The 17,846-nt window shown below is 39.8% G+C and overlaps 1 protein-coding gene across 3 annotated transcripts in view; it reads right to left on the bottom strand.

Moving 5' to 3' along the window:
• The window catches only part of PDE8B (phosphodiesterase 8B), a 286,354-nt gene that overhangs the window by 22,309 nt on the left and 246,199 nt on the right, over positions 1-17,846 (bottom strand). For all 3 annotated transcript variants that reach the window (XM_067731048.1, XM_067731046.1, XM_067731047.1), the window contains exons 11-16: positions 10,217-10,259; positions 6,425-6,502; positions 4,876-4,952; positions 3,287-3,451; positions 771-816; positions 222-357 (exon numbers count right to left, since the gene is read on the bottom strand). In XM_067731048.1, the coding sequence (XP_067587149.1) occupies positions 222-357; positions 771-816; positions 3,287-3,451; positions 4,876-4,952; positions 6,425-6,502; positions 10,217-10,259 (545 nt within the window). The remainder of the gene's footprint in view (positions 1-221; positions 358-770; positions 817-3,286; positions 3,452-4,875; positions 4,953-6,424; positions 6,503-10,216; positions 10,260-17,846) is intronic.

The raw sequence follows: 17,846 nt of genomic DNA, 5'->3' as shown, positions 1-17,846 counted from the left end.
TCCCACATCTTAGCCTCCAATACTCTCTTCTCCATAAAGGAGCTCACTCAAGGGGCCACAGACTCTCTGAGCATTTGACACTCCTCCAGCATGGCATGAAAAGCAGAACCTGGGAGGTCACTTGTGGCAAGGACTCACATCTCCCTCAAAGTTTCCAGATGTGAAAGTCTTGAGTGTGTCCATCAATCCTCCCCCTGCCTACAGCCAGAGAAGCCACATACCTTTTGTGTGTCACAGCTTCCAATTCAAATATGTTGAACTCCCAGCTTTCCTCATTATCAAGTAATTGCGCGATAGAAGTGGGGACATCGTTGATGGTTACTGGCATCCCAAGGTGACTGTGACTCTGGGGCACATCTGAGCAAACAGATGGGGCAGGAAGGGTGGGTAACTGTGGAATCTTGAGTGCTGCTAAGCATTTGTCATCTTCATGGTTGCTACTAGAAAGAAAGTCTTGAACTTCCAGGGGTAAGAAGATTTTCCCTTCAGGGTTCTCTTACATTATTAAACTTCAGGACCCCCCAACAGAAAAATAATTCAGTTTAACTGTTTAAATGTAGAGAGATTTGCAATTCTTATTCTGACAGCGCTCAGAGAAGTAATTTATATTAGGAGACCTGGTTTCAAATGTAGACCATAGAGGTGCTTAAACTCCAATGAGACGAATAGAAAGTATCACCAAGGCCCTTCCCAAACAATAATCACAACACTGAGGAAGACAAAAGGCCAGAGACAGGTTATCAGTGACAAGTGGATAGAGGACAACTTACTCTTAGTGAACACATACTCGTTTCCTGACAACCTTCTCAAGCCATCCTGGAATAAAGAAAGATGCTATGAGAAGCATGCTTTATATGCCATTATCATTACTCTCTCATTTCTTTTATTAGCCAAAGAGATTTGAATCCTGAATAACCCAGTCAATCTGGAACTCCAAGTTGAAGCTCAAAATCAAGTGAGAACAATGGCTACAAAACAGTGGATACTCTCCTTTCCAAGGCTGTTAGCCCCAGGAGATGGAGAATTGAGAATTAAGTGGCTATGACTGTATTCAAGTCTCACACCTGAACTGTGAGTTAGCTCTGTTCTCATGCCATCTTTCTCTTGTTGCATATCGAAGCCACATAATGAAATCACAGAAGTGATCTTGCTTCGGGTGCCTGTTAATTTGAAAGGACCCCAATTACCCTCACAAGGACTGTGTTATTCTTGTGTTCTTAGATTTGCATCCTGGGGAGCCAAAGCTATGGGCCACATCTGGGGGATGATTTAATGTAAAGCCTTTAAAAGGTTGGGCTAATTTTTGACTAACATCTAAATTAACTCTTTTCCAGCTGTAGTTTCTGTCTTATAACATGAGCTTCACTGTTAGCCTTTAAAGGAAGTTTCTGGATTTGAGGTCTTTGGAAGGGCAGCATAAGGGAGTGAACAGAATTTCGATGTTCTGCCATTTAGTAGGCTCGTGAACTTTAGTCCCCAGCTGTTCTTGCATCGCATTTTCCTGCCCTCTACCTTCTACCCCCGAGTACCTAATTATTTAGACCTCTGCTTAAAAGCCATTTGTAATTGCTTATTTGTCATCCTCAGAAAGTATGTGCTAAGGTTTAAAGTATTAATGAAGGGCTCTCCTGAAGTCACACTCTGGATATTTAGGCCAAGAGCTTAATTTTCAAAACTGGATAAATTGATAAGTAACAATGGCCATAACCTTCCTGCCTCTAAGGCAGGTATCACAAGGAACTCCTCTGTTCTTAATCTTTCTTTCTTCTCTTCCCTAATGCTACATAAAAAAGGGGGAATCTTGTACTGGTTCCTCACACCATTTCCTGGAGAGGAAGCCCAACATGGTATGGCAGCAGGGGAAAGGAGGGCAGATAACTTGTTCTAGGAATCAGAATGGTTCTGCAGCTCTGCAGTGGCCAGCCTCCTGACAGACCCTTGGCAGTGTTCTATTTTTTTTTTAATTGCAGTATTTTTGATTTACAATGTTGTGTTAATTACAGGTACACAGCAAAGTGATTTGGAGATATATATATATACCTTTTCAGATTCTTTTCCATTATTACAAGATATTGAATATAGTTCCCTGTGCTATACAGTAGGTTCTTGTTATTTATCTATTTTATATATAGTAGTGTATATCTGTTAATCCCAAACTCCTAATTTACCCACCCTCCCCCCAGCATTTCCCCTTTGGTAACCATAAGTTTGTTTTCTATGTCTGTGAGTCTATTTTTGTTTTGTAAATAAGTTCATTTGTATCACTTTTTAAGATTCCACATATAATTGATATATCTGTCTTTCTCTGTCTGACTTACTTCACTTAGTATGGTTATCTCTAAGTCCATTCATGTTGCTGCAGATGGCAAACACACACACACCTTGCCAGTGTTCTTTAGAACTAAAGTCTACACTGCATTGGGATCGGGCAACCAAGGCCAGCCGAGGGGCTCAAAAGGATCAGGAGGTCACTCAAATTACAGGCTCACCAGAAGCCTTTAGTAGGAACAAGGAGGATGGACCAGAAAGCCAGTCAACACTCAGCATTTGGTGGCAGGACTAGACAGAAAACTTCAAAGTAAAACTCTTCGATGACTCTTGGACTTTGTTTTTCTCCCAAAGAATTCTTCCAGCTTCAGTCTCCAATAGGGAGCACAAATGAATAATTTGAATTTTCTCATTTTTCTTCACTTGCTGATAGATTATGATTACAGCCAAATAGATCACAGCAAAAACACTAGAACAGGATGACTCCTTAGAAATAAGCTACTTTTAGTGGTAACAAATGGTGGTATTGGAGTGCCAGCACGGGGCGGCTCCTCCTCCCCTCCCCATACTGAGCCACAGCAGCTCCACTCTGCTTTTATTGATTGTAAAGGGAACTCTATATAAAGGTTTTATTTAAAGAAAGAATTCTACAGCTAAGATTTTGGAAACTAGTGCTGTCATCTAAGTACCAACGCTTTCATTATATAAAGAGCCTGAGGTCCAAGGAATCCTAGCCATAACCCTCAATGGAATACTGTACCAGGTCAAGGGAAAGAAGTACAAAAGGGCTCCATTGTGATATTTAGCCTTCAATCAACTATTTACTCCTTACTGTAGTACAAATTCAGAGGACAAATTAGTCATTTGTGCTCCTGCAACTGCTTCTGGTTATGCTGATGTTAGCCCATACAGCACGTATTTCTACACCTAAAGGTAACAGTTTATATGTTACATGTTACATGTTCTCTGGAGTGCACTTAACATTGTCCTGCATTTCTGGGTTTTCCTCATCACTCACAGTCATTAGGCCTCCCACGAGATCACTGGTGTGGGGATCTTCATCTTTGGTACCCAGCTGAGGGGAGTACAGTTCTGTGGTCCGTAAAATTTCTAAAACTCTGTCCAAGGCTTCTGCTACTGTGACAGGACTGTTTTCTTGGGCTGCATTGATTATATTTATAACCTAAGGAAGTAAAGAGAGAGAAAGAATCAATTTGAGGACATTAGGATTCTTCTTCTCAAAACTCACTCATGTGCCTAGAATCCAAAAGAAATCAGATGATAACACATCTTACTGTTCAAAATGACCAGTGCTTTCACGGCACCACCCTCTTTATACTGAAGCATGCTTCTCATCCCACCCTATCCCAGTGTTTCTCTTACTTCAGGGACTACATTTTCTCAGGCTCCTTTGCTGATCCTTCTCCTTTAGCTCTCTTCTACAGGTTGCAGTTCCTCAGACTAGTGCTGGGCCTTCCTCTCACTCCACAGTCCTTTCAGAGATGAGCTCTTTCATCTCCAGGACTTTGGACACATACGATCCACATGCCCAGGACTCTCAAATTTATATCCCAGCCCTGAACTCCTTTTTGACTTTCAGATTTATATATTCAGTTGCCTGCTTGACATGTCTATTGGAATATCTTACTTACATATCCAAAACTAAACTCACACCTTGCTCTCCTCTTCCCAAAGCAAAGCAAGCAAGTAAACCAAACAGAAAATGAAAGACAAGAGCTGTACTCCTCTGGTTTCTACATTGCCGTGAAAAAAAGATATTAATCTTGTGCTCAGACCAAAACCCTGGGAGGCCCTGGTTGACATATCACTTTCCCTCAATTCTCTCCCTACCTGACAGTATAATTCATCATCAAGACGAACTGAATTTACCCCCAAATATTTCCTGATCTACTCATTTCTCTCCACCTCCACTGCTCTAATTCTAGTACAGCTAACACAATTTCTTGCTTAGAATTCTGGAAAAGGTCCCTAACTGTCCTCTTCTCTTTCACTCTTGCCATCTCCAGTCCATTCTCTGCATGGCAGCTTGGTGTTATTTTCAATAAACGTATCTGGTCATGTCACTCCCCTACTTTAAACTCTTCAGCTCTATTGGCCAGAATGAACTGAGCCCGGCACAACTCCATGTCACCATTTCTCCCCTCTGCTCTCCAAGCTCCAGTCACACCTGACTTTCTTTCAGGTCCTCGTTTGCTCCATTCCCTCCTTTTCCCACCTCAGTGCTCATGCCTTGCTGTGCCTGCTGCCTAGAATCCTCTTCTCCTAACATCTTTGTATCCTTCAGGTCTTACTTCAAACATTACTTCCTCTAGAGAGAGACCCTCCCTGACCAGCCCTCTCACCCAACCAAACTAGGGCCCTAACCTAATTTTCCCTCATAGAAACCTGTTGTTTTCCTTTACGGCAGTTATTGCAATTTATGACTACGTATTTATTATGTGTTTATTTGTTTAATATCTGTTTCCTTTACTAGACTGTAAACTCCATGATATAGGTATTAGTATGCCATTCATCACGTTATCTCCAGAATATAGCCTAGTGTTCAGTGGCCCTGATTGCAGAGTCGGGGCAGCAGCTGCTACTCACCTTTGTGATGGGAGCCTCGATGGTCATGGAATGGATCCTTGCCATGGATGGGTAGCGACGATTCTGTAGGCTTGGTGCTGGAGAGAAGTCAAGAAAGTTGTATCTGGTTCTAGTGGCTCAGCTGCGCTGAAGTGCAGCAAAGGAACCCTGCACGGACTTGGGGGCCTGATTCCCACAGGACTGCTGTCCTCCACTGCTCCCCATAAAGCAATGAATTCACCCATCTCTTAGTCCTAAAAGGCTGAGAGCTCAGCCACTACTTGCCAGGGACTGGAAAGGGTGGTCTGGCCTGGAACATTGATGACAGGAAGGCTTTATGAGTCTCAGGTCCACAGGGGGATTTCAGAGAAGGTTGATGGGATCCGGAGGCCTCATCCCAACAGCCTAATGATCCCCCAGGAGTTACTTTCCCGTAAGTCACTAAAGCCCAACTTGGGCAGTTCCGTCACTTTCAGTCCTCAGCCACAGGCCGGGTAACTGGATGACTGTAGTGTAGGAGGGGAGGCACGATCCGTGGCCAGGGTGGGGTGGGCAGAAGAATGAGCCCCTCTTATTCTGAGTTAGGGCCGGGCACTCCTAAGACTTTAGGTTCTTAGCACCAGGAGCCCACGGTGGGTCTAGCTCTCATCTGTAAAAACTGAGCTAATCCCGTTGAAATTCCTTCACCCATTATCCTCTCCATCTAAAATGTCCTATCTTTACATGTGGTTCAAAATCCAAAAGGTAGAAGCTTTATTTGAAAAGCATTGTTCTCCTCAGATCTTCCTACCCCTCCCTGAGAGGCAGGCAGGAGGGAATAGAACTCGCATGTTATAGAGCTGATAACTTAATGTAGCTGATGTCAGCAGAGCCTGCCTGCCGGTCAGCCATCTTTGTAGCCATCTCCACTGCCATAGCAGCCACCATTGCTGCCCTTCTATACTCTTCAGCCTTCACTTCTCCCATGCTCTGGAGAGAGAATGGATGATCCCATCTCAAACTCTATTCTGAAAACTGAACTAATCCAGTTGAAATGCCCTCATCCATTATCCTCTAAAATGGATACCCTCTTCATCTATCTACACCCTCAGCCCATCGGGAAAAATTTCAATCCATTTTCTTCCTTCACGTTCTTGGTCCCAATCCCTTGCATGCCTTGTGGTCTATCCATCTTCCTCTATGAATTATACATCTTATCCCTAGAGTCTTTGGTCCTTGCTAGTTCAGCCACTTCTCTCAGGCTCAGGTTTCCCATTGTGACCTGAAGGACCTGAAGGATAGCAGCTAAGAGTGACCTAGCTATTGAAACTGAGCTGCTCTAGTGGTTATGTGGCCTAACACACGTTAGGCCATAAAGGAACAAGCATGGAGTCATTTCACAGAAAAGGCAAAGACTATATAAAAAGTAAAAAAAGAATAAAAAGGCCTAAAATTTTTTCCATCTACAGGAAAAAAGCCAGTTTAGTTGTAATCCTATTCTTTGGGGTTTTGTTTATATGCTGAGGAATTCTTAAATATATTCCTGTGTCATTTTCTACACTTTAAAGTCAAGGAAATCTGAAAAACTTACCATCACTGCCTCGAGATGATATTGATTTCACATCAATGGACTCTTTCCTCCTGTTCTTGTGTCTGAATGAATGAGACTCTAAGGATTTCAGAGTAGTAATTGAGAGTGATTAGTTTTCAAGCTTATTCACAGGCAAAGTTTAGACATATTTTTTCCCTCATTCTCCAAAGAAAACGAGGTTACTTTTTAAGCACTGTAAAATATTTTTAAGAAATAGTGAGCCACTGTCTCTTCAAATCATCAACACACACAGAATTATCAGTCATATTAATTGTAAAATGACATCTTTTCCTTGTGGTACCACATTACATTGTAATGGAGCTTATTATTAAGGGTTACTTAGTCCCATTAATAAATATCTTCTTGAAAATAAACATTAAAACTTGGGGGAAGGCTTCCCTGGTGGCGCAGTGGTTGAGAGTCTGCCTGCCGATGCAGGGGACGCGGGTTCGTGCCCCGGTCCGGGAAGATCCCACATGCCGCGGAGCGGCTGGGCCCGTGAGCCATGGCCGCTGAGCCTGCGCGTCCGGAGCCTGTGCTCCGCAGCGGGAGAGGCCACAATAGTGAAGAGGCCCGCGTACGGGAAAAAAACAAAAACAAAAAACAAAAAAACAAACGGGGGGAAATTTTGAGGGATTCATTTTGACATGAAGGACAATACATTTCCATGGGTGGGGAAGGCTTCTATGGGGATATTTGAGGAAATAAAATACTAGTCAAGTTCACAGAGAGTAGAGTTTGAGAAACTAATTTGGACCAAGTTTAGGTCCCTCTGTAAAAGACCTCTTGATGGTTTTCTAGGTTCTCCTGAGGATATGATTTCATCAAATGATGCAGACTGTTGATCCCAGGAATGAAGAGAAGAAAAAGCAGTTTTCTAATCCGAACAAATTCCAACAATTTAACTCTCACTTTTGTCCTTGTTTTCTGAGGGAAAAAAAATCTGTGTAAGTCTTTGCAGACTTTGAATTTAATGCTTAAAATGTGCTGTCACATTAATGTGAGATCTAATCAAACGGTGCATGCTACCAGTGAGGACCAAAGGATAAAAATGTCAGGGAAGCAGAGGTGGCTTCAGAAAATTGCATTTTCAGGGCATTTGCTTCTTGTAGGAGTAACCCATGAGCAAGGAGAGAAACTTAGCCATAACACAGAATTTCTCCTCACTGTGCAGAAAGGAGGCAGATGTGCAGGTTTCAGCAGGGGGATGCTTTTCTTAGACACTGATAAATGATCATATTCCAAGAAAGAAAAGAAGATGCAATGCTTTTTAAAGAACTGTCTACTGACACCAAAAAAAGTGCAAGAGAGCATAGTAACTAAGATAACCAGTTCCAGAGCCAAATTGCCAAAACTCCAATCTCCACTATGCCATCTAATACTGTGCAACTTTGGGAACGTTCCTTCTCTGTGTCTCAGTATCCACACCTGCAAAGTGGGGATAGTTATAGCACTGCATTCATAGGCTGTTGTGAGATGTAAACAAGTTAATTCATAGATAGCACTTAGAACAGTGCCTGCTACATAGTAAATATAAAGTTCATGTTTGCCTATTATTAATTACATTTGTTCATCTGCATGTATACCTCTTTTTAAGCAAATGTGGGATCATGTTATAATATTATTCTACTACTTGCTATCACTTTATAGTATGTCTTAGATATTTCTTTAGCTCACCTTTTTAACCATTTACTTTAATGTCATTAAACATCTGATTCAATTTTAAAAAGGTTAAATCAGTAATGAAACTTGAATTATATTTATATAGCATAAAGTGGAAGGCAGAACTATTATAAAGTTAATCTGAACAACATAGCCAGCCATAAGACCTTGTCTTAAATACCTAACTTAAACTATTTTACTACCCCTTTGTATAATTTTCTTTCAGACCCTGCCTTAATAATTTTCCTAGCCTTGGATTTGAGTTTCAGTACTTCTTTATAAGATACCTATAAAATTATATTGTTAAGATCATATTACATCTTTCAAACCCTGAGGAAATAATAGTGGTCACTTGCAAGACATTGGATTTAGCCTATTACATTTAGGAATGTAATAATCATACACATTCCTAACAGTTGTTTACCAGATAACAAATTAAATCTAACTTATTAAATATTTAAGATTAAATTCAGGATTAAAGAGCACAAGAATTCCTCAAAATGTAGTTTCCAAATAAAACTAAACTAGGGAGGCTATAGCCCAGGCTGGCTGGTTGAATTCTAAATCATTCACTAGAAATAATTATTCAAAGATGGATAATGCTTATTCTTTCTTTTATCTCAGCTAAAATTAAGAAAATCTATAGCAATAGAAAAGACTAAAAGTTTGGAGAAATTATTTATTCAATAAAGGCCATTTAAATCAAAGAATTCATTTATTCATTCTCTCAAAAGATGTTGTGGAATGAACTTTAAAACCAGAGAAAAGAAGGATAAGAGAGATTCAAATAGCTATACTCAATGGCAAAAAAGGATACAGTGTCATCAATTAAAAAAAAAATAGCTACCACTTACTGAGCATCTACTATGCACCAGACATTGTGCCTTACTATTTATTTTAAATATAGTAATTATCTTAAATAATCATTACAATTCTGAAAGCTACATAGTGCAATCCCCATTTTACTGATGAGGAAATTTAAACTTGGAGAGATTATGTGGGTAGCTTAAGGTCCAAGAGTTAATAAATGGTGGAACTTATGCTTTCCAAGATGGGATGGTTTCAGTTAATCAATGTTCTGTATTTATTGAGTGTCTATTATGTGCAAGGCAATACTGGGCACTGTAAAGGATATGAAAATGCTTATAACAGTTTTTGACACTCAGAAGCTCTTAAGTAAGTTAAAATAATACTCTCACTAGGTTAAAGAAATAAACTAAAACATCTGTGAAAGAGAGAGACAGAGAAAAAGTGTAGAGGGAAGAGGAGAAGTATACCAAACAGTTAAACGCCAGGTACTGCTAGACATTATATACATTTTCTCCTTTAATTCTCATAGGCATTGTTAATTCATTTTACAAATGAAGAAACTGAAGCTCAGAAAGAGCAAATGAAATCTTTCTGAGTAGGTAAAAATATGGTCCATTTTAGAATCCAGGAAAGGCACTAAAGTAAGTAGCCCAGGGTCCAACTTTATGCCTCAGTGGCTGGGAAAGCCACCAACAAGGGAGAGAATGTGTGGTGTGTGTGCAGGAACGAGAATTTTAAATCTTTGGTAGCAGACTGATTTTCCCCTCTAATGATCAAAGAATTCTAGACCTTTCAAATGTAGAAGTCATTAGCAGCCTCCTCTTTTTATGGCAGAGGAAACCAGGAGTCAGGCAGTGAGAGTCTTGCTCAAGGTATGATGTGAGGATGTGGGCAGCTGAAATGGTGATTTGCTGCTCCTGACTGCCTGGCGAGGGCCCATTCACATCTTCTAATTGTATGTAGTCACTGACTGCTGCAAAGAAAGCGAAGACTAACTATGGTATAATAATGTGTGTCCCCTGGACTTTCAGGCCACTCTCTATTTTCAGTTTATCTTGCTCTCCATGGTTTCTAGTCAGCAAAAGAAACCAGGATGAAGAAGGCATTCAGTAGAAAAGGTTGCCGTGAATGAAGATTCAAAGCTTTTTAAGGGATCCTGCTTTTAACCTCGCTCTCAGACCTTTCAGTATCAGCACTCAGATATCAGCAATCCAAGTTCTGGGGTGGTGACTGTCAATCCAGACTTCTTCAGAGTGATTCATAGACTTGAACCCACAAATTCCACCTGAGTATGTATGAGTGAAATTGAAGTATTCTCACCTGTTTGAGAATTATCTCCTGAGTCACGATGAACCTTGTGAATCTAAAGTTGTTCAGAAGTTTGGTAAAGCAAGAAAAAGAGATTTAAAATATGGTATTAGTTACATTTCCAGCCAAACAATTTCATTAAAAACTCTGAAAAATTCAAGAAAACAAGAAGTTGCACAGATAATATGAACAGATGAAAGATGGACACCAGCTGATAATACTACAAATTCTCTGTTACATCCAGACACTTATAGAATGCTTGAGCCTGACAGCAGGGAGATACCCAAGGGATACACTTTCTAAGCAAGACGTCTAGATCTCCAGTCAGCTGTTCTCATTTTGACAGTCTGCAGAAATGCAGAAAGACAAAAAACCAAAATTTAAAACAAAATTTAAGATTTTTATATGTACTCTGTTTATATTTCAGACATGCTATACATTTTTCCTGTAATATAAAAGCAATCTAAATTTAAGCCTAGGATATTAAAAAACTTTCCCCCAAAGCTCTTCAAATGCACTTCAGTTATAGACAGTCAATTTACTAAATGTTTCTTCATAAAGTCTGAACTTTAGATTCAATTTTGCACCTAGTTCTTTCTCGGTATCAATTTTTTTGGGCTAATGCTCAGTACATATCTGTCAAATGTTTAGTGCAGTTATTAACATTAGAAATAATAAATATGCTTTCTTTGGGGGTTCTGTATTTCTGGTGTTTATAACTAAGACACTGTTACTGGGGCACACCTAGCTTTATCATGATTATAATCATGCTGCTTTGCTGCTAAATCCACCTACTTCCAGTTTCTCAAACCATCACACATTTGTAAGCACTGAATGAATGGAATAAATTAACCTGAAAAACAAGACAGATGAGTATGTAGGACTGTTTATGGGGGGAAGATTAGTATGTTTAGCAGCATCAGCTGTAACAGCCAGAAGTCCCATATATTTCAGATACAGTAAAATGTTCCAGCTTGATTGAACCATTGAAAAATCATCATGTAAAACTGAAGTGTTAAAATAGGGGTTTTGTATGAATTATTCTGCACAGTTCATTCCACATAATTACAGAAAAAATTACACAGCCAGCCTGTGTGAGATCTTGGCCTTATATGTGACTAAGGGCTGTGGCTTATTTATCCCGTAACTGTGGGAACTTTTTATTTCTTCTGTGAACAACTGTTTTATGTTTTTTCTTTACAAATAAAGATCATTTGCTACAAAGCTACTGAGTGCAGTATGAATTTCTGATAACCAAATGAATACAACTTTTTCTCAGTCAGCTTCAGCTCAAAAGCAAGTGATCTTTAAATGCTTAGCTTTTCTCTTTGACTCACAATACATCTCTCCTTTAGGAACAAAGCCCCATGGCCACTTTCTTGTCTTTCGTTGACTTCTGCAGGCCAGCTGATTGAACTGTGGGCCTCCTAGGAGGTCAGTGTAGGCTTTGTGCTCCATCTAGTCTCGACGGAACTAGATGAAGCCCAAGGTCCAGCAGATGCACAGTCCAACCCTGCCTTTGGGTCGGAAATGTGCACCTGCCCCTGAAGGGAGAAGAGGGGACAGGGAGGAGGGGAGAGGAGAGGTACCGGGTCTGTCTGCTGAGGTGGCTCTGGACTTTCTCCACACAGGATGTTGCATTCAGCGATTTCTGAGCTGAGCACGCTGCATCCCCATAAACCTGTGGCCCTCAATTGGCTCATCTGTCTCTGATGGGCTCTTCGTTAGGGACAGCAGCAGAAACTGGAAGTACTCCTCAAACAACCAATCACCACTTGCTTTGCACGCAGAGGTTCTGCAGGGCTGTGTCAGGTCATAATTCCCTTCACAATCCTCTGTGGTAAGAGCAGTGCCTGAGGACAGTTTGCCCATCACACCCCAGCAGTGCTAGGTTTTTACTGAAGCTTCCAACTCAGGTTATCTTCCTGCCTCTCCCAGATACCTCCTTTTACAACCAAAGATTCATGTGAATGAAAACAATTCTTTTAGAATTACAATTTTCTTCTTGGAAGGCTAAACCCACCCATCATTTATAACTTGGTATGAATGCTTTTATTAAAATTATTTCCTCAGGGCTTCCCTGGTGGCGCAGTGGTTGAGAGTCCGCCTGCCGATGCAGGGGACACGGGTTCGTGCCCCGGTCCGGGAAGATCCCACATGGCGTGGAGCGGCTGGGCCCGTGAGCCATGGCCGCTGAGCCTGCGCGTCCGGAGCCTGCGCTCCATCCGCAATGGGAGAGGCCACAGCAGTGTTTTTTTACCGCAAAAAAAAACAAAACAAAAAAACCCAAAATTATTTCCTCATAATTCTCAGTCAGGTTCACTGAAGAAATACAGAGAACGAGTGGTCCTGTAGTTTGGCACTCTCTGGTGGGCAGCCAGGAGAGGCCTGTGGGCAGGAAGAGAGGAGGAACCACTTCTCCTGTGACCAAAGCAGCCATCTCTTACATGTTTGCACGGTGCTAGCAGCTCTACATTTACAATCTAGTCATTACAGCACCCTTGAAAGGAGGAAAGGTTGTCATTCCTTCTGACAGATGCAGAAGCTGAGGTTTCGAGAAGTTGAGGGGCTTGTCTGAACCACACAGCTAGCACGCAGCAGATCCCAATTTCAAACCCAGCTCTCTCCATCTAAAACCACTTCTCTTTGTCACGTTGCTCTCTACAGGCAGGCCCCAGAAGGGAAGCCCCGGCGCAAGGTTGTTAAACTGGGGTCTGAGGACAATATCCCTGGGTTCAGTGAAGGGCATGTGTCTGAATACAATTTTCTGTGTAATTTTGGGGAGGGTTTCAATCTCTGCTATCGATAGGTTTTGTCACATGCATGCTAAAGCAAAGAAAAGAAATCGTAATTCAATGGTTACACGTCAGCCAATCTCTCCAGAGTGTAGTGTTTTTGTTTTCCCTTTTGTAATGGAAATGCATACAGTAATGACTAAGAATTCTGATATCATGTGTCCCCCAGGCTTCAGCACTAAGGTTCTGCAATGTGAATACTGCTGGCCTTGCCTGTGCCACTCCTGCCAGAGCTCAAAGCTGGAATTTCTTAGCAAGGCCTTGGAAGCTTATAGCCTGTTTTTTGGGGGAAAAAAATCATAATTCCAATCTTTTAATTCCTTAAAATACTATAGGTTCCCACAAGTGTTACTGTCCTTGTGCTAAATGCTTTGTGTACAGATACCTGATTATGCTTGGCTCAAAAGCACTACGAATTCTGGGTGTGTGTGTGTACACGTGCGTGTATGTGTGATTTCAGGGTCATTTGATTGTTTTCCTCTTAAAGAATAATCATTTTAAGACGATATTTTCTTTACACATCCACCAGAATGTCTAAAAAGGAAATTCTGTCAAGTATGTGGAACAAGTAGAACTCTCACATGTTGGAGGGTGTTTAAAGTGGTACAGACACTACGAAAAAGGTCTGGTAGTTTCTTACAAAATTAAACATATGCCTACACTATGACCCAACAAATAACACACAAGGGAATCCCCATAAGGTTAACAGCTGATCTTTCAGCAGAAACTCTGCAAGGCAGAAGAGACTGGCAGGACATATTTAAAGTGATGAAAGAGAAAAACCTACAACCAAGATTACTCTACCGAGCAAGGATCTCATTCAGATTTGAGGAGAAATTAAAACCTTTACAGACAAGCAAAAGTTAAGAGAGTTCAGCAGCACCAAACCAGCTTTACAACAAATGCTAAAGGAACGTCTCTAGGCAGGAAACACAAGAGAAGGAAAAGACCTACAATAACAAACCCCAAACAATTAAGAAAATGGTAACATAGGAAGACACATATCGATAACTACCTTAAACATAAATGGATTAAATGCTCCAACCAAAAGACACACACTGGCTGAATGGATACAAAAACAAGACCTGTATATATGCTGTCTACAAGAGACCCACTTCAGACCTAGGGACACATACAGACTGAAAGTGAGGGGATGAAAAAGATATTCCATGCAAATGGAAATCAAAAGAAAGCTGGAGTAGCAATTCTCATATCAGCCAAAATAGACTTTAAAACAAAGACTATTATAAGAGACAAAGAAGGACACTACATAATGATGAAGGGAATCAATCCAAGAAGAAGATATAACAATTGTAAATATTTATGCACCCAACATAGCACACGATAAATAAGGCGAATGCTAACAGCCATAAAAGGGGAAATCAAGAGTAACACAATCATAGTATGAGACTTTAACACCCCACTTTCACCAATGGACAGATCATCCAAAATGAAAATAAATAAGGAAGCACAAGCTTTAAATGATACATTAAACAAGATGGACTTAATAGATATTTATGGGACATTCCATCCAAAAACAACAGAATACACTTTCTTCTCAAATGCTCATGGAACATTCTCCAGGATAGATCATATCCTGGGTCACAAATCAAGCCTTGGTAAATTTAAGAAAATTGAAATCGTATCAAGTATCTTTTCTGACCACAATGCTATGAGACTAGATATCAGTTACAGGAAAAAATCTGGAAAAAATACAAACACATGGAGGCTAAACAATACACTACTTAATAAGCAAGAGATCACTGAGGACATAAAAAAATACCTAGAAACAAATGACAATGGAGACACAACAACCCAAAACCTATGGGATGTAGCAAAAGCAGTTCTAAGAGGGAAGTTTATAGCAATACAACCCTACCTCAAGAAACAAGAAATGTCTCAAATAAACAACCTAACCTTACACCTAAAGCAATTAGAGAAGCAAGAACAAAAGAACCCCTAAAGTTAGCAGAAGGAAAGAAATCATAAAGATCAGATCAGAAATAAATGAAAAAGAAATGAAGGAAACAATAGCAAAGATCAATAAAACTAAAAGCTGGTTCTTTGAGAAGATAAACAAAATTGATAAACCATTAGCCAGACTCATCAAGAAAAAAATGGAGAAGACTCAAATCAATAGAATTAGATGAAAAAGCAGAAGTAACAACTGATACTGCAGAAATACAAAGGATCATGAGAGATTACTACAAGCAACTATATGCCAATAAAATGGACAACCTGGAAGAAATGGACAAACTCTTAGAAAAGTACAACCTTTCGAGACTGAACCAAGAAGAAATAGAAAATATAAACAGACCAATCACAAGCACTGAAATTGAGACTGTGATCAAAATTCTTCCAGCAAACAAAAGCCCAGAACCAGATGGCTTCACAGGCGAATACTATCAAACATTTAGAGAAGAGCTAACACCTATCCTTCTCAAACTCTTCCAAAATATAGCAGAGGGAGGAATACTGCCAAACTCATTCAACGAGGCCACCATCACTCTGATACCAAAACCAGAGAAAGATGTTCACAAAAGAAGAGAACTACAGGCCAATATCACTGATGAACATAGATGCAAATAGCCTCAACAAAATACTAGCAAACAGAATCCAACAGCACATTAAAAGGATCATACACCATGATCAAGTGGGGTTTATCCCAGGAATGCAAGCATTCTTCAATATATGCAAATCAATTAATGTGATACACCATACTAACAAACTGAAGGATAAAACCCATATGATCATCTCAATAGATGCAGAAAAAGCTTTCAACAAAATTCAACACCAATTTATGATAATCCTCGAGAAAGTAGGCATAGAGGGAACTTACCTCAACATAATAAAGGCCATATTTTACAAACCCACAACCAACATCATTCTCAATGGTGAAAAACAGAAACCATTTCCACTAAGACCAGGAACAAGACAAGGTTGCCCACTCTCACCACTAATATTCAACATAGTTTTGGAAGTTTTAGCCATGGCAATCAGAGAAGAAAAAAAAAAAAAGAAATCCAAATTGGAAAAGAAGAAGTAAAGCTGTCACTGTTTGCAGATGACCTGATACTATACATAGAGAATCCTAAAGATGTTACCAGAAAACTGCTAGAGCTCATCAATGAATTTGGTAAAGTAGCAGGATACAAAATTAATGCACAGAACTCTCTTGCATTCCTCTACACTAATGATGAAAAATCTGAAAGATAAATTAAGGAAACACTCCCATTTACTATTGCAACAAAAAGAATAAAATACCTAGGAATAAACCTACCTAAGGAGAAAAAAGACCTCTATGCAGAAAACTATAAGACACTGATGAAAGATATTAAAGATGATAAATACAGATGGAGAGATATACCATGTTCTTGGATTGGAAGAATCAACATTGTGAAAATGACTACAGTACCCAAAGCAATCTACAGATTCAATGCAATCCCCATCAAACTAAACAATGGCATTTTTCACAGAACTAGCACAAAAAATTTCACAATTTGTATGGAAACACAAAAGACCCCAGATAGCCAAAGCAATCATGAGAAAGAAAAATGGAGCTGTTGGAATCAGGCTCCCGGACTTCAGACCATACTACAAAGCTACAGTAATCAAGACATTATGGTACTGGCACAAAAACAGAAATATAGATCAATGGACCAGGATAGAAAGCCCAGAGAGAAACCTATGCATATATGTTCACCTCATCTTTGATAAAGGAGGCAAGAATATACAACAGAGAAAAGACAGCCTCTTCAATAAGTGGTGCTGGGAAAACTGGACAGCTACATGTAAAAGAATGAAATTAGAACACTCCCTAACACCATACACAAAAATAAACTCAAAATGGATTAAAGGCCTAAATGTAAGGCCACACACTATAAAACTCTTAAAAGAAAACATAGGCAGAACACTCTGACATAAATCACAGCAAGATCCTTTTTGACCTACCTGCTAGAGAAATGGAAATAAAAACAAAAATAAACAAATGGGACCTAATGAAGCTTAAAAGCTTTTGCACAGCAAAGGAAACTATAAACAAGATGAAGAGACAACCCTCAGAATGGGAGAAAATATTTGCAAGTGAAGCAACTGACAAAGGATTAATCTCCAAAATATACAAGCAGTTCATGCAGCTCAATATCAAAAAAACAACCCAATCCAAAAATGGGCAGAAGACCTAAATAGACATTTCTCCAAATAAGATATACAGATTGCCAACAAACACATGAAAGGGTGCTCAACATCACTAATCATTAGAGAAATGCAAATCAAAACTATAATGAGGTATCACCTCACACCAGTCAGAATGGCCATCATCAAAAAATCTACAAATAATAAATTCTGGAGAGGGTGTGGAGAAAAGGGAACCCTCTTGCTCTGTTGGTGGGAATGTAAATTGATACAGGCACTATGGAGAACCATATGGTGGTTCCTTACAAAACTAAAAATAGAACTACTATACGACCCAGTAATCCCACTACTGGGCATATACCCTGAGAAAACCATAATTCAAAAAGAGTCATGTACCACAATGTTCACTGAAGCACTATTTACAATAGCCAGGACATGGAAGCAACCTAAGTGTCCATCGACAGATGAATGGATAAAGAAGATGTGGCACATATATACAATGGAATATTACTCAGCTATAAAAAGAAATGAAATTCAGTTATTTGTACTGAGGTAGATGGACCTAAAGTCTGTTATACAGAGTGAAGTAAGTCAGAAAGAGAAAAACAAATCCCGTATGCTCACACATATATATGGAATCAAAAAAAAAAATTGGTTCTGAAGAACCTAGGGGCAGGACAGGAATAAAGACGCAGACGTTGCGAATGGACTTG

The sequence above is a fragment of the Pseudorca crassidens genome, chromosome 3, assembly GCF_039906515.1.
Source record: "Pseudorca crassidens isolate mPseCra1 chromosome 3, mPseCra1.hap1, whole genome shotgun sequence".
NCBI classification, from domain to species: Eukaryota; Metazoa; Chordata; class Mammalia; order Artiodactyla; family Delphinidae; genus Pseudorca; species Pseudorca crassidens.
Note: the sequence above shows the minus strand (reverse complement) of the source record. Positions and strands in the feature narration are given on the sequence as shown.